The sequence below is a fragment of the Lithobates pipiens genome, unplaced genomic scaffold, assembly GCF_037356315.1.
Source record: "Lithobates pipiens isolate NorthernLeopardFrog02 unplaced genomic scaffold, aLitPip1_a1.2 Scaffold_35, whole genome shotgun sequence".
Taxonomy (NCBI): domain Eukaryota; kingdom Metazoa; phylum Chordata; class Amphibia; order Anura; family Ranidae; genus Lithobates; species Lithobates pipiens.
Genome location: NW_027507811.1, coordinates 21,091,819 through 21,119,155, shown reverse-complemented (window position 1 = coordinate 21,119,155; position 27,337 = coordinate 21,091,819). Strand labels below are relative to the sequence as shown.

The 27,337-nt window shown below is 47.4% G+C and overlaps 1 protein-coding gene across 1 annotated transcript in view; it reads left to right on the top strand.

Moving 5' to 3' along the window:
- Positions 1-27,337, top strand: part of LOC143955200 (uncharacterized) — a 59,993-nt gene that overhangs the window by 13,483 nt on the left and 19,173 nt on the right. Inside the window, 6 exon segments of the mRNA XM_077465288.1 lie at positions 11,637-11,807; positions 11,894-12,017; positions 12,134-12,222; positions 12,330-12,470; positions 12,597-12,732; positions 13,791-14,978. Of these exon segments, the coding sequence (XP_077321414.1) occupies positions 11,637-11,807; positions 11,894-12,017; positions 12,134-12,222; positions 12,330-12,470; positions 12,597-12,732; positions 13,791-14,978 (1,849 nt within the window).

Sequence of the window (27,337 nt, the reverse complement as noted above, 5' to 3'; positions counted from 1 at the left end):
CAGATAAGGGGGCTGCTCACTCGTCCCCACTGCCTTTCTTTACTGTCCAGGCTGCGTGCTCGGATAAGGGTCTGGTATGGGTTTTGGGGGACCCATGCCGTTTTTTCGGCGGGGGGTTCCTCTTAAAATCCATACCAGACCTAAGGGCCTGGTATGCTCCCGGAGGGGGAACCCATGCCGGTTTCTTATTTAAAATTTGGCTCATTATTCTCTGATTGGCCACGGCCAAAGTTGCCTGGCCTGGGGCGACTTAAAGTCGTGTTGAAGTCATTTCAAGTCGCGCTGTTATTCATACTCAAGTCGTGTCCAAGTTGCCTCCAAAAGTCGCCCTGGAAGTCATGTTGCCCCTGTGTGAACCGGCTCTCACTGTTTATGATTAAAATAATAGATTAACCACTTAAGGACCAGGCCTCTTTTTCGGACTTCCATGTTTCCATGTTTAAAACAGTTTTTTTTGCTAGAAAATTACTTAGAACCCCCAAACATTTTATATTGTTTTTTTTCTAACACCCTAGAGAATAAAATGGCGGTCATTGAAATACTTTTTTTCACACTGTATTTGCGCAGCGGTCTTAGAAGCGCACTTTTTTTGGAAAAAATTCACTTTTTTGAATAAAAAAATAAGACAACAGTAAAATTAGCCCAATTTTTTTTTATACTGTGAAAGATAATGGTATGCCGAGTAAATTGATACCCAACATGTCACGCTTCAAAATTGCGCCCGCTCGTGGAATGGCGTCAAACTTTTAGCCTCAAAAATCTCCATAAGCGACATTTAAAAAATTCTACAGGTTGCATTTTTTGCGTTACAGAGGAGGTCTAGGGCTAGAATTATTGCTCTCGCTCTACCGATCGCGGCGATACCTCACATATGTGGTTTGACCACAGTTTTCATATGCGGGCGCTACTCACGTATGCGCTCGCTTCTGTGCGCAAGCTCGTCGTAACGGGGTGTTTTTAAAAAAAATTTTTTTTTTTTCTTATTTATTTTAATTTATTTTTACACTTTTAAAAAAAAATAAAATAAAATGGATCACTTTTATTCCTATTACAAGGAATGTAAACATCCCTTGTAATAGAAAAAAGCATGACAGGTCCTCTTAAATATGAGATCTGGGGTCAAAAAGTCCTCAGATCTCATATTTGGGCTAAAATGCAACAAAAAAAAAAAAAAAAGAAAATCTGACATTTAAAAAAAAAATATACCTTTAAGAGGTATGGGCGGAAGTGACGTTTTGACGTCGCTTCCGCCCTCCTATGGTATAGAGACGAGTGGGGGCCATCTTAGCCTCACTTGTCTCTATGCCCAGCCGACGGAAGGACCCGATCGCCTCCGCCGCTACCGACGGCTCCGGTAAGCGGCGGAAGGTGCGGGAGGGCGGCGGGAGGGGGGGTGGCACCTCTCCCGCCGCCGATAGCGGTGATCTCGCGGCGAATCCGCCGCGGAGACCACCGTTATCGTACAGCCGACCGCCGCCTGAAGAGATGGATACCTCGGTTGTGGCAGCAGCTGCTGCCGTTACCGAGATATCCCTCTTCAAAAAATGGACGTACATCGTCGTGCGGCGGTCGGCAAGTGGTTAAGTTTACTGAAGAATAAGTGTATAGAAGGGGTTACAGCAACTGCACTGCTCCACTAATGTAGTGCAACAGTACAGTGAATACTCACAACAATATGTACAAACAAGTTCTTATTTGGATAAACCTTAAGGCCCCTTTCACGCGGGATGGATCCGTAATGATCCGCCCGGTGATGATCCGCTTGCTCAGCGGGAATAGCTCAGTTTATACCCGCTGAGCCGGCAGATGACAGGGTGGTCCTGGCACAGTGTGCAGGGACCAGCCTGTCAGCTCTCCACTCTCCTCTATGGGGAATCGGATGAACACGAACCGCCTGTCCATGTTCATCCGATCCGCTCTGCAGACGGATAGAAAAGTAGGATTTTTGTATACAGCTTACCTGTAAAATCCTTTTCTTGAGAGTACATCACGGGACACAGGAGCTTCATTACATAGTGGGTTATATAGGCACCTCTGGTCATTGGACACTGGTTGACCCAATTAAAGAGAATTCCTCCCCTATATAACCCCTCCCATTAGGGAGGCACCTCAGTTTTGTAGCAAAGCAATAAGAAACCACGTAAAACCCAAGAGGGGCGGGAGCCCTGTGTCCCGTGATGTACTCTCAAGAAAAGGATTTTACAGGTAAGCTGTATACAAAAATCCTACTTTCTTGATCATACATCACGGGACACAGGAGCTTCATTACATAGTGGGATGTCCCATAGCAATGCTCAGGTTGAGGGGAGGGAGACACAGATCATAATTCAAGACCGCCAGGGACCTGAGGACCTAAACTGCAGCCTGCAGTACACTGCGCCCGAAGGCGATATCCTCTTGCCCTCTGACATCCACCTGATAGAATCTGGTGAATGTGTGGACTGATGACCAAGTCGCAGCCTTACAGATCTGAGCCAGGGAGGCCTGGTGATGCACTGCCCAAGAAGCACTTACAGCCCTAGTAGAGTGCGCTTTCACCTGAAAAGGAGGAATCTTCCCCTTTAAGTCATAGGCCTGAGAAATAACCTGTCTGATCCACCTCGAGAGAGTGGACTTTGACGCTGCCTGACCCCTTTTAGGGCCTTCTGGCAGAATAAATAAACAGTCAGTTTTCCTTATCTGAGCAGTTGCTTGAAGATAAAGACTGATTGCTCTAACCACATCTAAAGTGTGTAAGGATTCTTCCTCTGTGGACTGAGGGTTTGGAAAAAAGGATGGTAGGATTACATCCTGATTCAGGTGGAAACCTGAAACTACCTTAGGTAGAAAGGACCTGTTGGGACGCATCACCACCCGGTCCTTATGGATAATTAAATAGGGCTCTTTACAGGAAAGAGCTGCCAATTCTGATACCCTTCTAGCCGTGGATATGGCTACTAGGAACACCAGCTTCTTTGTCAGGAGAGTTAAAGAAGCCAGATGCAGAGGTTCAAATGGTTGGGCTTCTAAGGCCGAGAGAACCAAATTCAGATCCCAAGGGCATACCGGAGGTTTGACTGGCGGTCTCATCCGCATAGCCCCCTGGATAAAAGCCCGTACTAGGGAATGTGATGCAAGCAATCTTTGAAAAAAGACCGATAGGGCCGAAATCTGCACCTTGATGGTGCTTATGGCCAAATTCATTTCAAGGCCTGATTGGAGAAAGGCCAAGATTCTGCTAATGACATACCTTCTAGGATGCCATCTCCTGGGTTCACACCAGGAAACATATGCCCTCCAGATCTTGTAATAGATACGCCTGGAGGCCGGTTTTCTGGCATTGACCAGAGTGGAGAGGACTGGCCCGAAAGACCACGGCCTCTCAAAATGTGGGTCTCAGCAGCCAGACCGTCAAATTCAGACTGCGTAAAGCAGGATGGTAAATTGGACCCTGTGAGAGCAGATCTGGCCGGAGAGGGAGGGTCCATGGCCTGCCCACTGCCAACTGCATGATTTCTGCGAACCATGGTCGCCTGGGCCAAGCCGAGGCCACTAGAAGGACCGGCTTCGTCTCCCTCTTGACCCTTCCCAAGAACCTCGATAACAGCGGGCTCGGGGGGAAGGCATAGATCAGATTGTACTGATCCCAGGGAACTGTCAGAGCATCTGACCCCTGAGCAAGTGCATCTCTTGTCCTTGACACAAAGTTGTCCAGTTTCCTGTTGAATCTGGACGCAAACAGATCCACGTCTGGAGTGCCCCACTTGTAACATATGTCTTGAAACACATCGGGGTGCAGAGCCCATTCTCCTGGGCACAACTGCTGGCGGCTGAGATAATCCGCCTACCAATTCTCCACTCCTGGGATGAAGACTGCAGAGAGGCACGGAACATGCTCTTCTGCCCAGACAAGTATGCGATTCACCTCCTTTTGGGCCACCAGACTTCTGGTACCGCCCTGGTGATTGATGTAAGCCACTGCAGTGGCATTGTCGGACTGAATCCGAACTGGGAAACCTCGCAGTCTGTGAGACCACTCTCTGAGTGCCATGTAAACTGCCCGAATCTCCAAGACATTTATGGGCAGCAGACTTTCGGTCGCAGACCATTTTCCCTGCGAGCATGTTTCCTGCAACACGGCTCCCCAGCCTGTCAGGCTGGCATCCGTGGTGACAATCTTCCATGAGAGGGGAAGAAAGGTTTTGCCCTTCAGTAAATTTTTGGTCTGTAACCACCAGACAAGACTTTTGCGTGCCCGAGGGGATAAACGCATAGGAAGATCCAGGGATTGGGGCTTCCTGTTCCAAATCGCAAGGATGCATCTTTGCAGGGGCCTTGAGTGGAACTGGGCGAATGGAACGGCCTCGAAAGAGGCGACCATCTTTCCCAACAGTCTCATGTACAACCGAATGGAGGAAGATCTTCTGCCCAGAATCAGGCACACTAGATCTCCAATGGCCAAGGCCTTTGGCTTTGGAAGTAACACCCTGCCTTGAGCGATGTCGATAATCAGACCCAGGTAATCCAACCTGGTGGTCGGTTGTAAAGACGACTTTTCTAGGTTTATAATCCAACCTAGGCGGCCCAGATGTTCTAGCGTTTTGGTGACGCTGCGACTTAGGCATGTTGCAGTTCTCTCTACGAGAAGCAAGTCGTCTAGGTAAGCCATGACGGCTATGCCCTGAACTCTTAAGATTGCTAAGAGAGGGTCTAGAATCTTCGTGAAGACTCGAGGGGCCGTGGCTAGGCCGAACGGCAGGGCCACAAATTGAAAATGGCGCTGCTCTACCGCGAACCTCAGAAACTTCTGGTGTGCGGGAAATATTGGCACATGGAGATATGCGTCTTTGATATCTATTGATGCCATGAATTCTCCTCCTTGCAGGGAGGAGACCACAGTGCGTATTGACTGCATCCGGAAGGTCTGGATGTGTAGAAACCGGTTTAAGTCTCTCAGATCCAAGATAGGTCTGACACTTCTGTTTGGTTTTGGAACGGTGAAGAGATTCGAATAGAAACCTGAACCCTGATCTTTCGGGCTCACTTCTACTATCACACCCTGGGATAGTAATTGATCTAAGGCCAGAAATAGCGGTCTCTGCTTTATCGGATCCCTGGGGATCCTTGACCTTAGAAAACGGGAAGGTGGAATCTCCTGAAACTCTAGCCTGTAGCCCAGAGATACTGAAGAGATCACCCATTTGTCCTGAATCTCTTCCCGCCAGGCGCCTGCAAACTGCAGGAGCCTTCCCCCCACTCGGCCGAGCGGGGGCGCCCCTTCACAAGGATGTCTTGGAGGTCTGCTTGGTAGGCTTCCGCCCCCAAGTCTTCTTCTGTCCCTGGGCTCGGCCCTGAGGCTTTCCAGCCGAGGAGGGCTGGGAAGGCCGTCGCCACTGTTTAGAGCTTGATGCTTCGGGAGAGAGAGTACGCCTGAATGAAGGACGTTTACTCTTCTTGACTGGAAGGAGTGTAGATTTACCTCCCGAAATATTTTGGACGAATTTATCTAATTCCTCTCCAAACAACCGTTCCCCTTTAAACGGGAACCCAGCCAAATGCTTTTTGCATGACATCTCAGCAGCCCAATTCTTTAGCCATAGAGCCCTACGCATGTGTACCAACATGAGGGACAAACGTGATGCTTGTTGGACAGAATCCAAAATCTCATCAATTATGAAACATAGGATGTGAGGCATCTCTGCATATTTCTCTACTTCCTCATTAGGAAGGAGTTCAAACATCTGTTTAACCTGTTCCTTAAGGAACTGACACAACCCCACGGCTGCGACTGTAGGTTGCACCACAGCGCCGGCCATGGAAAAGGAGGCTTTTAACAAGGTTTCCAGCCTTTTGTCAGCTGGATCCTTAAATACCTGCGCATTATCCAAAGGACAAGTTAGGTTTTTATTCACACAAGAGATAGCCGCATCAACAGATGGGGCCCCCCATTTCTTGGTGAAACTTTCCTCCACGGGATAATACATAGAAAACCTCTTGGGAGGAGTAAACAGTTTATCGGGATGTCCCCAGACCTTATACATCAAGTCAGCCATTAAAGGATGAATTGGGAAGGAACAAGCAGTCTGTGGGGCTTTCCTGACTCCCAGGGAAGAGACAGAGGATGTAGCGACTTCAGCAGCTGGCATTCTGAACGTGGTACGCACCAATTCAGTGTAATACTGCACCTGCTTTCTGAGTGCCTGGGAGGAGGGGACTAACTCCTCATCCTCTGACTGATCCGACTGCTCATGATCCCTTTCCAAAGATAGGGATCTCTCCTCATTTTCAGAGCAGCTGTCTGAGAGAGGGATTTCAGCAGAGGGAGGGGATCTACCCCTTTTTCTGCTATCTTTTAGGTAAGCAGAAATAAAATTCATTATCCTCCCTTCAAAACTCTCCAATGAAGCCCTAAGGGAGTCCTCAGTGACATAGACCGGGGCTGCGACATTAGGAGAGGCTGCAAAGCCTGAAAGGGGCACTGACTCGTCTTGAGATGCAGGCTCCACTCTTGCAGAGGGGGATGGTAATCTGCATGCACTCTTGGAACCCCTGGACCTAGGCGGTGATCTGCCAGTGCTTTTGTTACCTGCCCCTGAAACCCTCTTACGAGGAGACATAGTACTGAGCTACAAAGCAGAGTTACTAGTGTAAAATGCAATCACTTTGTTGTGCTTAAAGTCTCACAATAAATCAATATAAGCTTAACTGCACAATATGATGCCGAGTAGGTGTCTTAAGGTTCGCCTGGATCCAATCCCACGGATGCTTACAGCCCACAGCTCCTGTGTCTCACCTTACAGTCCCCTGACGCTCTGGGCTTTTAAAAACGGCCGTTTTGGCGCCTGCATTGCAGTCTGGAGCACTTGATTGTGCACAGCTGGCAACCACACCCCCCCCCTTTCCCTATTAGGCCGGGAGCGCGCCCGGCGCGCGTGCACGAGGACCGCGGGATCCGGGGGGGGGAAGGGGAACCCAAAAGGAGTGACCTGGGACCCCCTGATCTGCGTGGGACCCCTTTTTACTTTTATTGTGGCAGGGACTGCAAGGAGACGTGAGTAGCTGGGAGGACCAGGCATTTCACTGAGCGTGTTTGTTTGAAAGGCATGTAAGTATGCATCAGGCTTGCTCTTACTCCCTCAAGTGGTGGAAACCAGGTAAGACATACAACTACTCACAATGAAGAAATCCATTCATATATTAAATATACAGGATGACTTCCCATACCTGTTCCCCGCCGCAGGAATTGCTGATTTCAGACCAATTCCAGCCTTCACCCATCACGGCGGGTATTGTTAGCCAACCTTCAGGCGTATCTGGGGTTCTTACGAAAAGATCCTCCTACCTGGGCCTTGTAAAAAACTCTGCCAGAAACTTACGGGCGCCCTGAGTAAACAGTACCCCAAGTCTGGTTGTCCCAGAGTCCAGTCTTCCAATGGAGAGGACTTACAGGCAAAACCTCGTGTTTTCGGCAGACGAGGCCCGGGTACCATACCATCTTGGGAGTCAATTATCGGCCCGAGGTATGGATCCGGTTTGTTTTAGCCCTTCGGCCCTCGCCGGGACCCGCATAGAGCTAAGTTTTACGTGACCATCGACCAGACACTGGCGAAAAAACTGAGGTGCCTCCCTAATGGGAGGGGTTATATAGGGGAGGAATTCTCTTTAATTGGGTCAACCAGTGTCCAATCACCAGAGGTGCCTATATAACCCACTATGTAATGAAGCTCCTGTGTCCCGTGATGTATGATCAAGAAAATAGGATTTTCCTCCGTCTGCAGAATCGGATAATAGCAGAGACGGATGATATCGGGTGTCTGCGGATGTTCATCCGCAGACACCCGCTATACCATACGAATACATGTATGTCTGTATTTCATCCGCAAACAGATGGATGAAATACGGACATACTGTCCGCATGTGTAAAAGGGGCCTTAGCCCTTGTACACACGGTCGGAGATTCCGACAACCAAATCCGCCGGATTTTGTCCGTCAGATTTTGTCCGACGGATCTTGTCCAAAACTGTTGCATACACACGGTCGGACAAAGTTGTCGGAAAATCCGATCTTTCAGAACGTGATGACGTAATTTCTTTACGATGGGACTACATTCAGGCTAGTAGCCAATAGCTTTGATGTAGGAATTTGATCTGAGCATGCGTGGCACTTTGTCCGATCGGAATTCTCTACACATGATCGGAGTATGTCCGATCGGAGCAGTTTGTCAAAAAATATTTCCAGCAAGTTGGAAAATTTGGTCCGACGGATATTCCGACGGAAACAGTCCGATGCAGACCACACACAGTCGGACACATTCCGACGGAATCTCCGACCGTGTGTACAAGGGCTTAGAATGTGTCTCCAATCGGGACTGGTGCTCAGGATGCAAATGCCTGGCTGGGCACCTTCCCACTTCCAGAACACTCGAACTGAATACAGAAATGCAAATAATAATTTATGATGCAACACAACTACAAGGGATACTTTAATAAAGGTGCAAGGCCTTGTAGTATAAGATGCAGTCTTTGATCTTCTTTCTTCCTCTAGCTATTTGTGTTTGTAACAAATTTGTAATCCAACGGTGGAATAACAAGTGTTAACTTGAGATGAATACTGAAACTGTTGCTGTAGTGTGATCCACTTGAAATTATAAAGGAGAGCATTCATAAGAGAAGCAGCCAAGAGGCCCATAGTAATTCTGGAGGAGCTGCAGAGATCCACAGCTCAGGTGGGAGAATCTGCCACAGGACAACTATTAGTCGTGCTCTCCACAAATCTGCCCTTTATGGAAGAAGAAAGCCATTGTTGAAAGAAAGCCATAAGAAGTCCTGTTTGAAGTTTGGGAGAAGCCATGTGGGGGACACAGCAAAGTTTCTCTTGTCATATGAGACCGAAATTGAACTTTTTGGCCTAAAAGCAAAATGCTATATGTGGCGGAAATCTAACACTGCACATCACCCTGAACACACCATCTTTTCTCCAGCAGGGACAGGGAAGCTGGTCAGAGTTGATGGGGAGATGGATGGAGCCAAATACAGGGGAATCTTAGAAGAAAACCTGTTAGAGTCTGCAAAAGACTTGAGACTGATGCGGAGGTTCACTTCCCAGCAGGACAACGTACATACAGCCAGAGCTACAATGGAATGGTTTGATCAAAGCATATTCATGTGTTAGAATTTCCCAGTCAAAGTCCAGACCTAAATCCAATTGAGAATCTGTGTCAAGACTTGAAGATTGCTGTTCAGAGAAGCTCTCCATCCAATCTGACAGAGCTTGAGATATTTTACAAAGAAGAATGGGCAAAAATGTCCCTCTCTAGATGTGCAAAGCTGGTAGAGACATCCCCAAAAAGACTTGCAGCTGTAATTTCAGTGAAAGGCGGTTCTACAAAGTATTGACTCAGGGGGGCGCCATACAAATGTACCCCCCACACTTTTCACATATTTATTTGTAAAAAATTTTGAAAACCATTTATCATTTTTCTTCCACAATTATGTGCCACTTTGTTTTGGTCAATCACATAAAATCCCAATAAAATACATTTATGTTTTTGGTTGTAACATGACAAAATGTGGAAAATGTCAAGGGGTATAAATACTTTTTCAAGGCATTGTATATATACAATTATATAAAGTGTGTGTGTTTAATAGCACTAAAATGATTATTTTTTTATTATCGTTATTTGGTTTGGACATGAGGATGAAGATAACCAACAAAAAATAATAAATGTACCGAAAATGTCAATGTGCCGAGTTTTAATGTATGAATGAAGACTGCAGTATTTATGAATGAAGGCTGCGGTATTTAAATTCTCCACAAGATGGTGATCTCACTCCTGAGCATGGACTGCAAAAAAAGGAAGTGATGTCATGTACGGACAGGAAGTGATATAGGGTAAAGACAGGAAGTTCCAGAGGAGAGGGGACTTGTTAGGGAAAAGCGTACAGACGTTACCGGATCTTAAGGTGCAATTATTTTATTATTTATTAATTACAGGTACTTGTATAGCGTTGTCAATTTATGAAAATATTTATATTGTACATTCCCATCAGTCTCTGCCTCCAAGGAGCTTACAATCTAAGGTCCCTAACTCACATTCATACATCCACATACTAGGGACAATTTAGATTAGAGCCAATAACTTACCAGCATATCGTTGGAGTGTTGGAGGAAAGCGAAGTACAGAGAGGAGGGAGAGCTAAAGGACTTAGTAAAAACTGTGGCTTGTTTACATCTTACTTTTTTGTGAACGAGTAGGAATATTATGTACCCTTTAATAGTTCACATGAGGGAGCTGGTATCTGGGTTCCCCCTTATTGTTATAGGGGGCTTCAAGACTCCATGAACCCCCCCTTCTTGAAGACCCCCACAACCAACAGGCCAGGGTTGTAGGGAAGAGGCCCTTGTCCTGAACAACATGGGAATAAGGTGCTTTACCAGAGGGTCCTCCCTTTGGCAAGGCACTTACTCATGTCAAGGGAATGTGGCCTGATATGATTCAGGAGGAGGTGCGGGTTCGTCCGCCTTCTTTTCTGGCCAGACAGGCTGTATGATCAGATAAGGGTCCAGTATGTTTTTTTTTTGCTCTTTTTTTGTGCGAGGTTCCCTCTTAAAACCTATACCAGACCTGAGTGGTCTGGTATAAATTTTGGCAGGACCTCACACAGTTTTTTTTTTTTTGCACGGGGCCCCCCCTTAAGGCTTTATTCAGATGGGCGTTGACCCTCATTCTGCATGCAGGCAGCAGAGCCGGGACAAGGGGTGGGAACAAGGGGCAGCTGCCCCAGGTGCAGTGAAGCAAGGGGGCAAAGAAGTGATGCAGGGTGGTACACCCATTCTATAGCATGTATTAACAGTGTGGGAGGCGGGCACAATTTTCGATCCTTTCCCTGGGAACTGGGCGACCCTGTCCCAGTACTGGCAGGCAGTGTTTGTTACTGCACCTGCATCCACCTCAAACTGCACACATGCAGTCTATAAAGGTAAATGCAGACACAGTGGCTGCATGGGCACAGCCAGACACAGTAACTTGTCAAATGTCATCCTAATGGGCCTGGGATGAATTAGATGGTGAACCCCATGCTATTTTTTTAAGCTAACCCCGCCCCTTTGCTCACATGGCTGGGGATTCTCTGCCATGTAAGTGAATAGAGTGGTGATGTCATTGGTTAAGTGATGTTTGCACCCACTGGCGTCCCTAACAATCATTTACAACAGGACGTTTTAATGTATAATAGCAGAAGTATTGCCGGGATGACCTCAAGATTCAGTCCAAAAAAGTTTGTTAATAAAAATATTAACAAAAACGGGAGGGGTGTACTTACTTTTGTGAGCTACTGTACATGATTTTCTTCTCCCGCCGGAAGGGTAAATGTTCCGTTGTTCATCCGAACAGTTAAGGTTTGGTTCAAACTTTTTTTGGACTCAATCTTGAGGTCGTCCCTAGTATAGACATTACACATCCTGGTATAGTCCAAATAATTCTCAGTTTATTGTCTATTGACAAAAACGCGTGTCCTATTTAGATCAGTAGGAGGTGAGGAGGATTCTGGGAGGGTCACGTGACTTCATATCTCTATAATGAAAACATTGTTCGCTCTAGAGAGGAGAAAAGGATTCTATGACGTCTTCATTGATAATTCCTTTCTCTCTATACACAGAATTATAAAATAGTGAAGGAAACATCTGGAGATCTATGAACACCGAGCAGCCATCTCCAGAGGACATCACCCATCACAGTGCCTCCACCTCACTGCCTGACAACAGAGGTAACCAGTGCCAAGAAGATCCTAGAAGTCACCAAGAAGATCATTGATCTGCTGACATTAGAGGTAAGCGGTGCTGGGAATTCTGGGACATTATCCAGTAACAGACAAGGGATGTGTCTGGATGGTGACTGTATCATTGTGTGTGTCAGGTTCCTATAAGGTGTCAGGATGTCACTGTCTATTTCTCCATGGAGGAGTGGGAGTATTTAGAAGGACACAAGGATCTCTACAAGGACGTCATGATGGACAATCAGCCGCCCCTCACATCACCGGGTAAGAGGAGACTTTATTGTAAAGGAGAGAGCAGTACGGAGGCTCCACCTAGATCCCCCATCATCTGATAAACACATAGAAACAATGTATTCAGTCAGTGTGTGTGTTTCCTACAGATGGATCCAGTAATGGGAACCCACCAGAGAGATGTCCCCGTCCTCTGTATTCCACACAGGAAGATCACACCATCCCTCACCATCATCAGGTAGGTGGGAGTGAGCAACTAAAATTTAAAAAGAATTCTAAACCACATTCTTCAAAGTAACTTCTTGTTCCTTTTTATAAATGTATTCTGTCATCTTTGGGGTTTAGGGTGAAGAATTGAAAGACATCAAAGCTGAGATTAAAGAGGAAGAAGAGGAGACTCTGGTGAGTGGAGCTCAGCAGTCTATGGAGGCCGATACTCTTCAGTATTCCACACAGGAAGATCAAAGCATCCCTCACCATCATCAGGTATAAATAACTGAGCTACAGAACTCAAAAGTTATTCTAAACTATGAGATAACTTTCTTATAGATTTTTTTTCTTTTATATTGAACTTAATTTTCCAGATATTTTATTTTTTGTTTTGGGGTTCAGGATAAATTAGAAAACAAAATCAAACTTGAGGTTAAAGAGGAAGAAGAAGAGATGTTGGTGAGTGGACATCAGCAGTCTATGGAGGAGATGACCATGAAAAGTGAACAGGAGGAATCTTCTCTTTATATCAACAGAAGTAAGTAACAATCACCAAATACAGAAATGTTCACAATTTCCTTTTTCTTCTACGAGTATAAAAGATTAATTTAAATAATAGCAACGTGAAGATACTGTACACCATATGAAAGGTCCATCTCCATTCCTCAATATAACGTCATGTTCCCAACAAATGAGGAGGAGATACTGTACACCATATGAAAGGTCCATCTCCATTCCTCAATATAACGTCATGTTCCCAACAAATGAGGAGGAGATACTGTACACCATATGAAAGGTCCATCTCCATTCCTCAATATAACGTCATGTTCCCAACAAATGAGGAGGAGATACTGTACACCATATGAAAGGTCCATCTCCATTCCTCAATATAACGTCATGTTCCCAACAAATGAGGAGGAGATACTGTACACCATATGAAAGGTCCATCTCCATTCCTCAATATAACGTCATGTTCCCAACAAATGAGGAGGAGATACTGTACACCATATGAAAGGTCCATCTCCATTCCTCAATATAACGTCATGTTCCCAACAAATGAGGCGGAGATACTGTACACCATATGAAAGGTCCATCTCCATTCCTCAATATAATGTCATGTTCCCAACAAATGAGGAGGAGATACTGTACACCATATGAAAGGTCCATCTCCATTCCTCAATATAACGTCATGTTCCCAACAAATGAGGAGGAGATACTGTACACCATATGAAAGGTCCATCTCCATTCCTCAATATAACGTCATGTTCCCAACAAATGAGGCGGAGATACTGTACACCATATGAAAGGTCCATCTCCATTCCTCAATATAATGTCATGTTCCCAACAAATGAGGAGGAGATACTGTACACCATATGAAAGGTCCATCTCCATTCCTCAATATAATGTCATGTTCCCAACAAATGAGGAGGAGATGCTGTATCTTTTTCTGGTTTGTATTGATATTTTATGTTATTGTTGCACCCAATTCCATGCCGGAGCTCTGAGATACTGTAGAGCGTTAGACCAACATACTGTATATGACTTCTGAATGAAAGACATGATGAATTATAACATTTAAACATTGATTTCCAACAGGTGGACACTATGGCCTGAATAACGTATCTTCAGAAAATAAAGCAGAAGAAAATCCCACCACACAACGTTCTCAAGGAGTGAATCGCATTACACAAATAATACATCATAAAACCTATCAAATGGAGAGATCATGGGATTTCTCTGATCCTGAGGAATCTTCTGATGATCTACATACTATTATTTTTGAATCTCACAGTACAGATAAATCAACAGATCCGTCTAATCCCGAAGAATCTTCCTTAAACCATGAAGGATCTCACACAGGAGAGCGTTCCTTGTCATCTACAGTGTCTGGGAATTCTTCCAAAGGGACCAGAGAGCCTCACACACACCAAAAAAGTCTGAAAACAAACATTCTCAGTCACCAGAGAGCTCACACAGGCGAGCGTCGTTTCCCATGTTCAGAGTGCGGAAAACGTTTTACTTATAAAGCAAGCCTTCTTAAACACATCAGAATTCATACGGGTGAGCGTCCCTTTTCATGTTCAGAGTGCGGGAGATGTTTTAGTCAGAAAGGAGAACTTGTTGCTCACCAAAGAATTCATACTGGTGAGCGTCCATTCTCGTGTTCGCACTGTGGTAAAGGTTTCACTCAGAAAGGAAACCTTCATAAACACATGAGCACTCACACAGGTGAGCGTCCTTATTCATGTTCGGAGTGCCCGAAAGGTTTCTTTCATAAGTGCAACCTTGTTGTTCACCAGAGAATTCACACAGGTGAGCGTCCGTTCTCGTGTTCACACTGTGGTAAAGGTTTCGTTTGTAAAGGAAGCCTTCTTATACATCAGAAAACTCACACAGATGAGCGTCCTTATTCATGTTCGGAGTGTGGGAAAGGTTGCATTCATAAATGCAAACTTGTTGTTCACCAGAGAGTTCACACGGGGGAACGTCCTTTTTCATGTTCAGAGTGTGGGAAAGGTTTCAATCATAAATGCGCCCTTGTTGCTCACCAGAGAGTTCACACGGGGGAACGTCCTTTTTCATGTTCACAGTGTGGGAAAGGTTTCAATCATAAAAGCACCCTTGTTGCTCACCAGAAAGTTCACACGGGGGAACGTCCTTATTCATGTTCGGAGTGCGGGAGAGGTTTCATTCATAAAGGCAACCTTGTTATTCACCAGAGAGTTCACACGGGGGAACGTCCTTTTTCATGTTCAGAGTGTGGGAAAAGATTCATTCAGAATAGCGACCTTGTTGTTCACCAGAGAGTTCACACGGGGGAGCGTCCTTATTCATGTTCAGAGTGCGGGACAAGTTTTGACCAGAAATATAAACTTCTTAGATGCCAGAGAGTTCACGCGGGGGAACGTCCTGTTGTAAATTTATGAAGAAATAACATACTTATATTTGCTGGAAGAAATGTGAGATTTGTTTAGGCCTCAAAACGGATGAACCTAGATTTTGCCATCATTGAACTGTTACCCTCTTGGAGACCTTTAAAGCAAAATAGATGATCTCATGTTTTCCAAGTTGTTACTACATCAAATATTGAAAACTTTTACAAGCCGGCATTGAGACAGAGACTTGCGGGAACAATAAGGTTCCATTTCACAAAACAAAGAAGACGTGTACCTGGCTTTAGTGGATAAATAACAGCCACAAAAACAGCCATAGAAAAAAGTTACACAAATACGTGACTAGACTGTTCTCACATTCACCTGGCCTAAACCATTGTGTTCAAGTGAGGACCTGTTCAAATAGCTAACACCTTGGCTAACATAACCCAGTGTGTTAGCCCTTGTACACAGGTCGGACATTGCGACGGAAAATGTCCGATCGGACTGTGTTGATACCCTATTTCCCCGAAAATAAGACCTCGCGTGATTGTCGGTGATGGCTGCACGCTCAAATACCACTCTTTTCAATTGTGCGCTGCAATGGCCGCACCAGGCTCAAGCGTCCACTCCCAAGGTAGGCTTCCGACAATCGTGGCAAAGCAGGAATAACTCCTCCACTCCATCCACTACTCCCAGTACCAACCCACCGGTAGGTTCCAGGCGAATACCAGTGTCTATGAGGATCTGGTCCTGAATCTCGGTAGCCGGATAGTGGGAGCGCTCTGAACCCTCCACACCATCTTCCTCTGCTGTGTGAGCAGCACATGGCACGCTGAACACTGGAACGAAAAACCTTTCCTCCTGGGCGCGGTCCACGCCCCTCATCTTGTTGGTCCGGCCTCCGAGGAACTGTAACATTACATTTCAGCAGTACCCACCAGCGACCCCTGGTGGCAGGCACTGTGGAACTTCATGTTGGGCGGCAGTTAACTGAGAGCACAATTGAAAATGTCACTTTGTGATGCCTTACTGTGAGAAACCAACATCTCCCTGGTTCCCGGCCGCAACCTCTCTTGGTGTCCATGTTTTATGCCACAAGCCACAGCGACACACACCACTCCCAGTACATTTTAACTGTTTGCAGGAAAAATAAAGTTTTGTCTTCTTCCGGTTGGTAGGGGTAGCAGGTCAGCGGTACTGTAAAATATCTTGGTGGGACCTCCATGAAGCGCACTACTCCCTTGAGAGCTGCAAAGTTGTTTGCTTTCCTACTGGCCATCCCAGACACCTGGAGCTACTTCTTACCTCTGACACTTCGGGTTCCATTTTATGTAAATACACCAACTCACTGTTTATGATTAAAATAACAGATTAAGTTTAATGAAGAATAAGTTCATAGAAGGGGTTACAGCAACTGCACTGCTCCACTAACGTAGTGCAACAGTACAGTGAATACTCATAACAATATGTACAAACAAGTTGTTATTTGGATAAACCTTAAGAATGTGCCTCCAATTGGGACTGCTGGTGCTCAGGATGCAAATACCTGGCTGGGTACCTTCCCATTTCCAGCACACTCAAACTGAATACAGAAATGCAAATAATAATTTATGATGCAACACTACAAGGGAGCTCCCCCTACTTTAATAAAGGTGCAAAGCCTTGCAATATAAGATGCAGTCTTTGATCTTCTTTCTTCTGCTAGCTATTTGCGTTTGTAATAAATTTGTAATCCAAAAGTGGAATAACAAGGGTTAACTTGAGATGAATACTGAAACGGTTCCTGTAGTGTGGGTCACTTGTAATTATCTCTGATATAATTTCTTAGGAATAACACAGTATTAAAGTGAATTGAAGGATAGGCTTGAGGCCTGCTTAAACTCAGTCTTTATTAGATTTTCCTCCGTTGGACTACAGGTCCCAGCAACACTGTGTTAGGATACTAGGTGTATGAAAGTGCGTAACTGTGGGCAAAGCCCTCTCACCAAACTGGATCTGCTCCGGTGTACTGTGTCTTGCTTCTAGCCGGCCGACTCTGTACCTCTGATGCTCCGGCAGGTGGATCTGGTCACTCAGTCTCTCCAGCGATCAGATGAATGGCAGAGTCTGTATTTGTTCCGCTCCGCAGTGGTGGTGGGCTGTGCTCTCTGGAGACCTCCTCACAGGTCCTTACAGGCAGGCCATGCGTACAGAAAGCACCAGAAAATGGCCGCGCGGGCTGTTTTATAGCCTATCCAGCATGCAGCTCAGTACAGGGTGATCATGGGTATGTCACCTGGCATTCTGGATAGATAGGTCAAAATAAAAAGTAAACAACAGTCACTTCCTGTCCCTTGTTCAGTGCTTAAAGAAAAGGAAAATAATCCAAGTCCATTTCCTGTTTTTGGCCACTAGATGCTGCCAAATACTAAGTTACAACACTGTCCATAGATTTACATGTTAAAGCATTAGTAGGCAAAAATATCAGCGCTACATAAGAATTTAACCTATGTTTAGATTAACACATACTGTATATACTCGAGTATAAGCCAACCCGAATAGAAGCAGAGGCACCTAAATTTACCACAAAAAACTGGGAAAACGTATTGACTAGAGTATAAGCCTAGGGTGAGGAATGCGCAGCTACTGTAAGTGGAAAAGAGGGTCAACAATTGTTATGGATGATATGTTTCTTTAAATGCAACTCTATGGTGCATTTCTGTTGTACTTCTTCCTGCGTTGTGTTTCCTGTTCCTGCTGGGTCTTTCAGTAAACATGGCTTATGTACAGTAATGGATTGTGCTGTCTCTACATATATCACATAAAACAACAATGCACATTTGCAGCCTCACTGTGCCCATTTGTAGCCATAGGTCCCCCGAACTTCAAACTCAAAGGGTCCCAAAATGACATTGCTGCAGGTGGACACAGTTGACTGATTTTGAGGCCCCGTATCTCAAGGCCACTTGGTGCTAGAAACGCCGAATTTGGTGTACAAACCCAGTGGAACTACAACATATCCATATTCCTAGCACCAAGTGGCCCTGAGATACAGGGCCCCAAAGTCGGTTCAGAAAATGTCAAGCACTTTTCTGCAGCAGAGAAAGACATGTACGCAGCTTTATTGAAGAGGAAGTGTAAAACATACATGACAGGGTGCAAGGAACTTAGGGGAATAACAGGTTAAAGTTTAGAGGGGGTGGTTAGTAAATTGCTGCACTTACCAGATTAGAGGAGAGTTGCAGATGGGAGGAGTGTGGCAATCATTCTAGGTGTTGGGTGGAGCAAAGGCAGCAGTTGGGGGTCAGCAAACAAGGAGAAATGTTGGACTCTGCAGACAGGAAAGAAAAAAAAGGAGAGATGAGTGGGCTAGAACAGCTTTGGACACAGCTCAGGGATGCAGCGGAGATGCATGGACTGGCTGCAGAGCCAGATTTCTGCTACGCTGCAGGGGGTAGGGCAGGTTCCTTCCACAGCAAGGCCTGCTTCCAAGCGTGCTAGGAGGTCTAGACCTCTGGAGCTCCTGAGCCCAGACAATACCCCCAGGACTCAACACCAGCTTGGGAGCCCCAGCTGGGCCCCTTCAGGCCCCCCTGCCAAGCAGACCCCTCCATCGCCGGGCAGGGGGCCTGGGAGGAATCACCGTCTATGGCAAAGTCCTGGGGGGGAGACAGTCATCATGCCGCCAAGCATGTCCCCTCCACAACAACAGAGGCCCAGATTCATATGGCTGCCACCTCCGGCGATGCTCCAGTCGGGGGTCAGCCTGGCAGGGGAGACGCAGCTCAGCAGGCTCGGCTCGCCTCGTGGCAGTGCCATTTTACCTCGTGGGGGAGGCCCAGGGAGTTCATTTCCAGAGTGGCGGTCAGGAGGCCCTGCCTCCAGGCTCAGCTTGGGTCCTGGGAGGGCTGGCCAGAAGAATGCCTGTGCGCTGGCTGCATCGGCGGCACAGCTTGATGACTTCATCAGCACAGAGAATGTTTTACACAGCGAACAAATCCCTCAGAGGGAAGCCAACTTCCCACCAGATACCAGCGCTGCAGTGCCCAGACCAGGGGGAGTGACAAGAGGGGACCAGCGGTTGCAGATGCAGGAAGAACAGGCGGGCAGCAGTGAGGAGGAAGAGCTAACTGAAGATCTCCAGGAGGCTGCGGGGTGCCAGGAGGGTCTTCTAGCCTGGGACAGCCTGGTAAGTGTACTTCTACTGTTACTGCACTTACACCTGTGTTGCCTTCTGCAAGGAGGGTTGGGGGGGAGGGGGGTGTAGTTCGCAGGTTACACGGGGGGGAGGGGGGTTTGTGGGAGTCCCTTAGGGAGCTGCTGCGCTGCCTGGACAATGGGGTCCCGCAGCCCTCGGCTCCAGTTAGGCCCTGGGAACCCCCCCTATGTGTGGAAGGGACTCTGCTGGGAGGTTGGATGCACCACAGGTGTGGAATCGACATCAGGAGCTACAACGACAGACAAGTAGGCAGAGAATGTGTGACTGGCGGAGGCGGCACGATGCAAGGTGTACGAATGCTTTGAGGGACCATTGGGAGCGCATTTGAGGAAGGAAGTGCGTGAAAAATTTGGAAGGACGAGTTTGTGGAAATTTTTTCCCTGCTCTCGTTGGAAAAGTTTCATTTAGATCGGGTGAAGCCAGATGAGAGTAAGAAAGAGGAGGAAGAAAAGAGGAGGTACAGACTGATTCCGCGCACGTTTGCAAACTGGCTGCAAGCGTTTGCAATTTTTCCCGGCGTGATTGGGGAAAAGGCCCCCGAGAATTGTTCAGCATTATTTTGCTACCTAGAGGCGATTAGTGACGCTCACTGGGTCTATGGGGGCTTAGCATGGCCTCGGTATGATGAGCAATTTCATCAGCGGAAGGCCGTTCGCCCTTCGATCAGGTGGGACCACAAGGACATTAGTCTTTGAATGAAACTGATGATGTCATCTAGGGCTATGAGCCAGTTTTTTCCAGGTGGGGTCGGTGGCACCTCCTTCGCAGGATCGTCCGCCCCTAAAAAGAAAGGGGTATGCTGGCAGTTCTATGAAGGAACATGCCGATTTGGCACATTGTGTTGTTACAAACACGAATGCTCAGGGTGTAATGGGGCACACCCCTTAAAGCGCTGTTTCAGGCAAGCAAAAGGGTCGCGCGGGGGACGCCGCTGGAAAAAGGGATGTGGTTGGCACGCCTTCATCAGGAGGTGGTGTCAGCCAAGTTGGCCAAGGAAGTGGCATTAGGGCGAATGGCGGGCCCATTTGTTTCTCTGCCGATGCTGGGTTTAGTTGCTTCCCCATTGGGAGTTGTAGCAAAAAAGGAGCCGGGTCAATACAGGACTTACCGAAAAGGTAAACAATGGTATTGAGCCGCAATATGTGCGGTTACCTATACATCCTTCAATGCGGCTGTCTCATGGGTTAGAAAATATGGACGGGGGTCACTTATGGCAAAAACCGATGTGGAGTCGGCATTCAGGTTGTTACCGGTGCACCCCAAAAGAATATACTTAGGCTGTTGTTGGCAGGGGTCGTATTTTGTAGATCGTTGCCTGCCGATGGGCTGTTCAATTTCTTGCTAGTTTTTTGAGGCATTTAGTTTGTTTTTCCAGTGGGCCGTTATCCATTATCTGGATGGTTTTTTGTGTATAGGCCCAACGGATTCTCAATGTTGCGGAATCTTGCTGGGGACAGTACAGCACTTGGCTGAGAGGTTCGGGATCCCCCTGGCAGCGGACAAGGCCCAAAATCGGAGCTGGTTTTCCTAGGTATCACTATCGATTCCATGGCCATGGAGTGTAGATTGCCAGAGGATAAGCTGGTGGCCCTGAGTATGGTGAGTGTTAGGCGCAAACTTCGTTTATGGACAAATTAAATTTTGCATGCAGAATCATTCAAATGGGACGCATTTTCTGCCAGCGACTGGTGGCTGCCACCGCAGGAATACGGGTGCCAAATCATTTCATATGATTGACTAGAGAGTTGCAGGAAGACCTGAAGATTTGGGATGCCTTTTTGGCACCCTTTAATGGGAGGTCAATGTAGCAGGTGGGACCGGTCAGCAATACGGACTTGGTCTTGTTCACGGAGGCTTTCGGGTGTTTTCGGCCGCACACGGCCGTTCTCGGCTATTTTCGGCCATTCTTGGTTGGCTTTCGGCTTTCCGAAATGGCGGAAGATAGCCGAGAACGCCCGAGTGCAGCCGAAAATACCCGGAAGCCGCAGAGAACGGCAGAAATGGGTAGCAACATCGGGGGATTGGCATATAACACGCTCCCCCGATTTCCCCCTGATTTTAGGGGGAAAAAGTGCATGTTATACGCCGATAAATACGGTATGTCTTTTCAGATCCCCCACGATGTCTCGTATAGATACTGGGACATTCGTATGAAGGGCAGATGTCAGGCCAGACGGGAGGCAGCTAAGGTAAACCAGGGAGGAAGGTACTGTTAGATGGATTGAGATTAGGGGTATGATGTGGCACAAGGTAGTCCCTGAGGTGTATCGTTTTTCCAGGTTGGACAAGTCCCCAGATATTCTGGGGCTTCATGTTGGGGGCAACGATTTGGGGATTAGGCCCATGCGGCAGGTGATAAAGGACATCCAATGGGATTTTCTTAGGCTGCGGACTTCCTTTCCAGACATGATCGTGGTGTGGTCCGATATAGTGGCCCGCATATCCTGGACGGGGGCTCGTTCATGGGAGAAGCTGAACAAAACAAGGATAAAAGTGAACAAGGAAGTAGGAAGGTTCATTGCCCGAAATGGAGATGTGGTTATTCGTCATTGGGAACTGGAGGTGGACACCTGGAGGCACTTGACAGGAGATGGGGTTCATTTAAAACCCGGTTGGGATTGACCTTTGGGCATTGGGTCTGAAGGATGGTATACATAGGGCATTGTTGGCTTGGCTGCGGGCACAAGTGTAAGGTTTCACACTGGTCCCTTGGTGGCATTGGGTCCTTGACGACAGGCACATATATATGGAGATATATATAGAAAACATGGGGCACTTGAAAAGGTTGGGACCCATCGCAGGTATGGAGTCCTTCTGGTTGGTCTGGTGTCAGTCCGGACTAACGGCTAATAAGTTGTGGGGGTCTGTGGTCAGTTAGCGAGTCCTCGAGGCGAGTTGGCAGCTAGGGACAGATGATAACAGAAGGGATCACAGGCTCAAAAAGTAATAAGGGAACATCAGGGACCAGCAACCAATTACTTGTTTTTTTGTAGCTGGAATATTTTGACAGTTTATTGGTTTTGTTAATAAAGGCCGTTAAGGCCATTTACATCCAAGCATTTGTCCATGTATTAATTTAGTTATAATAGTAGGTGCATGCATGTATTGGTGGGGCAGTAAGGTATATGGCTACCCTAGTCATGACATTTTCGAGCCAACTTAGCACCAAGTGGCTCCAAGATACGGGGTCCCAAAGTCGGTTTTGAACAATGTAATTGTCTGCCGCAGAAAACTGCTTGACTCGAGTATAAGCCAAGGGGGCCATTTTCAGCACACAAAAAAACTCGGCTTATACTCGAGTGTATATGGTAATTATTTTTAAATTAGATTTTTTTTGTTTTTAAATCAGCGCTCCCTGAGTCCCTTCCACTTGTATGGTATTTTAGGATGTACCACTCTTTCTCTTTGTTCTCTTTTCTTTCCCTTTTATCTCTTTATCCTAATTTCTTATTTTTTTCCCCCATCCCTCTCTCTAGATGTCTTTCTTGTTCTTTCTCTTATTTTTTCTTTGTACCCCCCTTCTTTTCCTCTCCCTTCCATGTATTCTCTATTTTATTCCTTCTCTTTCTCCTTGGTGGGGGAAGGGATGAGTGGCAGTGCTGGGGGGAGTTCTGATTAGCCAACTTAGGTGCTCTTGATCAAGGTCATCTGCTGATCTGAGAACTGTAGTGGGGACTTTTAATGGAAACTATAAATCACAGGTAGTGTCTCCGACTTGGTGGTCCAGAAGGTCCAATTCCAGAGAGTGTAGAAGGTCCAGTACCAGAGTTTCCAGAAGGTCCTGTTCCAGAGTTTCCAGAAGGTCCTGTTCCAGAGTTTCCAGAAGGTCCTGTTCCAGAGTTTCCAGAAGGTCCTGTTCCAGAGTTTCCAGAAGGTCCTGTTCCAGAGTTTCCAGAAGGTCCTGTTCCAGAGTTTCCAGAAGGTCCTGTTCCAGAGAGTCCAGAAGGTCCTGTTCCAGAGTTTCCAGAAGGTCCTGTTCCAGAGAGTCCAGAAGGTCCTGTTCCAGAGTTTCCAGAAGGTCCTGTTCCAGAGAGTCCAGAAGGTCCTGTTCCAGAGAGTCCAGAAGGTCCTGTTCCAGAGAGTCCAGAAGGTCCTGTTCCAGGGAGTCCAGAAGGTCCTGTTTCAGGGAGTCCAGAAGGTCCTGTCCCAAATGTGTGCCAGCTAATATTCTAAGGATACATGGAACAACTACAAAAGCCACATAGAATATTTCCATCGCTGCCATCTTGGTTATGCTCCCCATGCTCACAGTGATCAGCTCCATTATTTCCCAGTTATTATCTTCATCATCAGTGATACAGAGGTCATACCCATCAGTGGCTCAGAGAGTATGTCAGTGTCATGTCATCTGTGTATCCACTTTGTGGTATTGGGGTGATTACGCTCATGTGATAGGTGCTTTTCCAAGGAGTTGGGCCAGAGCAAACTGTATTTTAAAGCGTATAAGCCCATTTTTATTACATAAAATAGAAAGTTCATGTAGACATCAGTTGCCCATCGAGCCATCTGGCTCCTTTGTCAGCAGCACTGCTGCTGGTCTTACCAGTCCCTCTGACTGTACTGTCCAACTCTCCTGGTTAATTTGGCTCACTTAGCCTTTAGGCACAGTGCCCACTGCACAGCTCTCTCCTGGCCTCTGGATAGGGGTTCTCCTGATACCCCGATAGGAGCAGACCTGACTCCTGGAACGAGACCTGCTGGCTGGGACTCTGACCCCTGGCCAGGGCAGCCATCAGAAATTAAGAAATTTTGGGACCCCTTACACAGCTTTAGGCCTGGGCCCCCTGGGGCCTGACCTCCAGCATTCCTTAGGGCCCGCCCACTTAATCCACCCACTGGCCATCCCCTGAATCCTTTGATGCGCCCACTTTTATTTTAATGCTGGACGTAGATGGGGATGCATTGTGGAGAGGGATGGATGGTTCTGGACGTAGATGGGGATGCATTGTGAAGAGGATGGATGGATGGTGCTGGACGTGGATAGGGATGCATTGTGTAGAGGGATGGATGGCGCTGGGTGTGGATGGGAATGCATTGTGGAGAGGGATGGATGGATGGTGCTGGCCGTGAATGGGGGTGTATTGTGGAGAGGGATGGTGTTGGGTGGGGATGGGGATGCATGTTGGACAGGGATGGATGGTGCTGGACATGGATGGGGATGCATGGTGGAGAGGGATGGATGGATGGTGCTGGATATGGATGCATTGTGGAGAGATGCATGGATGGTGCTGGGTGGGGATGGGGATGCAATGTGGAGAGGGATGGATGGATGGTGCTGGGTGGGGATGGGGATGCATGGTGGAAAAGGATGGATTGGTGGTGCTGGGTGGGGATGCATGGTGGAGAGGGATGGATGGTGCTGGGTGGGGATGGGGGTGCATGGTGGAGAGGGATGGATGGATGGTGCTGGGTGGGGATGCATGGTGGAGAGGGATGGATGGATGGATGGCGCTGGGTGTGGATGGGAATGCATTGTGGAGAGGGATGGATGGATGGCGCTGGCCGTGGATGGGGTGTATTGTGGAGAGGGATGGTGTTGGGTGGGGATGGGGATGCATGGTGGAGAGGGATGGATGGTGCTGGACATGGATGGGGATGCATGGTGGAGAGGGATGGATGGATGGTGCTGGATGTGGATGCATTGTGGAGAGATGCATGGATGGTGCTGGGTGGGGATGGAGATGCATGGTGGAGACGGATGGATGGTGCTGGGTGGGGATGGGGGTGCATGGTGGAGAGGGATGGATGGATGGTGCTGGGTGGGGATGGGGGTGCATGGTGGAGAGGGATGGCTGGATGGTACTGGGTGGGGATGGTGATGCATGGTGGAGAGGGATGGATTAATGGTGCTGGGTGGGGAGGGGGATGCATGGTGGAGAGGGATGGATGGTGCTGGGTGGGGATGGGGGTGCATGGTGGAGAGGGATTGATGGATGGTGCTAGGTGGGGATGGGGATGCATGTTGGAGAGTGATGGATGGATGGTGCTGGATGGGGATGGGGGTACATGGTGGAGAGGGATGGCTGGATGGTGCTGGGTGGGGATGAAGATGATTGAGTTGCATTGTGAAAATGGATGAGGATGACTCTGGGTAGGGATGAGTTACACAATGAAGAGGCTCTAAACAATGTAACTTTTCCACCCAGAGTCATCCTCATCCATTTTCCACAATTCAACTCAATCATGCCAGCTGGTTAGCACATGTGGCACAGCAGCACACACACAGCTTTTGTGACTTGCCCTCCACGCTGCTCTCTGGTATCTACGGTATCTGCAGTGCATGCACCTGATAGGGATGGGTCACCACGCTGATGAGCTGACCTTGTCCTGGCCAATCAATTACGGTGTAAACGAACCCAGCAGCAGCCAGCCGGGTCCGCCTCAGCAGGGAAGGAAGGGGAGCTAGTGCTGGCCGAGGTCACCTGCTGAGGTTCTAGTTAGAAAGGTAGCAACACGGAGAGGGAGGCGAGTGAAAGGAGGCTTCTTTCTCTATAGCGGCCGGGGGCAGCGGCGGGGCAGGGTGCAGTTGATAGATAAATGTGCTGCTGTGTTGTAGGTGGAGCAGGCCCTGGCCAGCCGGGCCCCTTGGGACGCTCGGGGCCCCTTACTTCAGTACTATCTGTACCCCCTTGATGACGGCCCTGCCCCTAGTTGAGACCTTCTGGCCACAGCCTGCAAACCTGAAAGAAAGAGCAGGTGAAGATGGAAGCCTCTGCAGCAGTGACAGTTCGCCGCTGAAGGGCTTTGTTTCAAAGTAAGTCTTTCATAATGTGTTAGTATGCAATGCATACTAGCACATTATGTCTTTACCTTGCAGGGAGAGTATATTTTTTCTCTCTTTGTTATACGTTTACTGCCACTTTAGGATAGGGAGATCAGGAATAAAAACTGATTGGTACCCAGTGTTAAAGAAAAAAGGACTTTAAGGTGACAAGAAGGTGCAGAGCGGTAATGAAGGTGCAATAGGTGATGAAGGTGACAAGACTGTGCAGAGTGCTAATGAAGGTTACAAGAAAGTGAAGAGTGGTAATGAAGGTGACAAGAAAGTGCAGAGCGGTAATGAAGGTGACAAGAATGTGCAGAGCGGTAATGAAGGTGACAAGAAAGTGCAGAGCGGTAATGAAGGTTACAAGAATGTGCAGAGCGGTGATGCAGATGACAAGAATGTGCAGAGCGGTGATGCAGATGACAAGAATGTGCAGAGCTGTAATGAAGGTGACAAGAATGTGCAGAGCAGTAATGAAGGTGGCAAGAATGTGCAGAGAGGTAATAAAGGTGACAAGAATGTGCAGAGCGGTGATGCAGGTGACAAGAATGTGAAAAACGGTAATGAAGGTGACAAGAATGTGCAGAGCGGTAATGAAGGTGACAAGAAAGTGCAGAGCGGCAATGAAGGTGACAAGAAAGTGCAGAGCGGCAATGAAGGTGAGAAGAAAGTGCACAGCAGTAATGAAGGTGACAAGAAAGTGCAGAGCGGTAATGAAGGTGACAAGAAAGTGCAGAGCGGTAATGAAGGTGACAAGAAAGTGCAGAGCGGTAATGAAGGTGACAAGAAAGTGCAGAGCGGCAATGAAGGTGACAAGAAAGTGCAGAGCGGTAATGAAGGTGACAAGAAAGTGCAGAGCGGTAATGAAGGTGACAAGAAAGTGCAGAGTGGTAATGAAAGTTACAAGAATGTGCAGAGCGGTAATGAAGGTGACAAGAAAGTGCAGAGCGGTAATGAAGGTGACAAGAAAGTGCAGAGTGGTAATGAAGGTGACAAGAAAGTGCAGAGCGATAATAAAGGTGACAAGAAAGTGCAGAGCGGTAATGAAGGTGACAAGAAAGTGCAGAGCGGCAATGAAGGTGACAAGAAAGTGCAGAACGGCAATGAAGGTGACAAGAAAATGCAGAGCGGTAATGAAGGTGACAAGAAAATGCAGAGCGGTAATGAAGGTGACAAGAAAATGCAGAGCGGTAATGAAGGTGACAAGAATGTGCAGAGCGCTATTGAAGGTTACAAGAAAGTGCAGAGCGGTAATGAAGGTTACAAGAATGTGCAGAGCGGTAATGAAGGTTACAAGAAAATG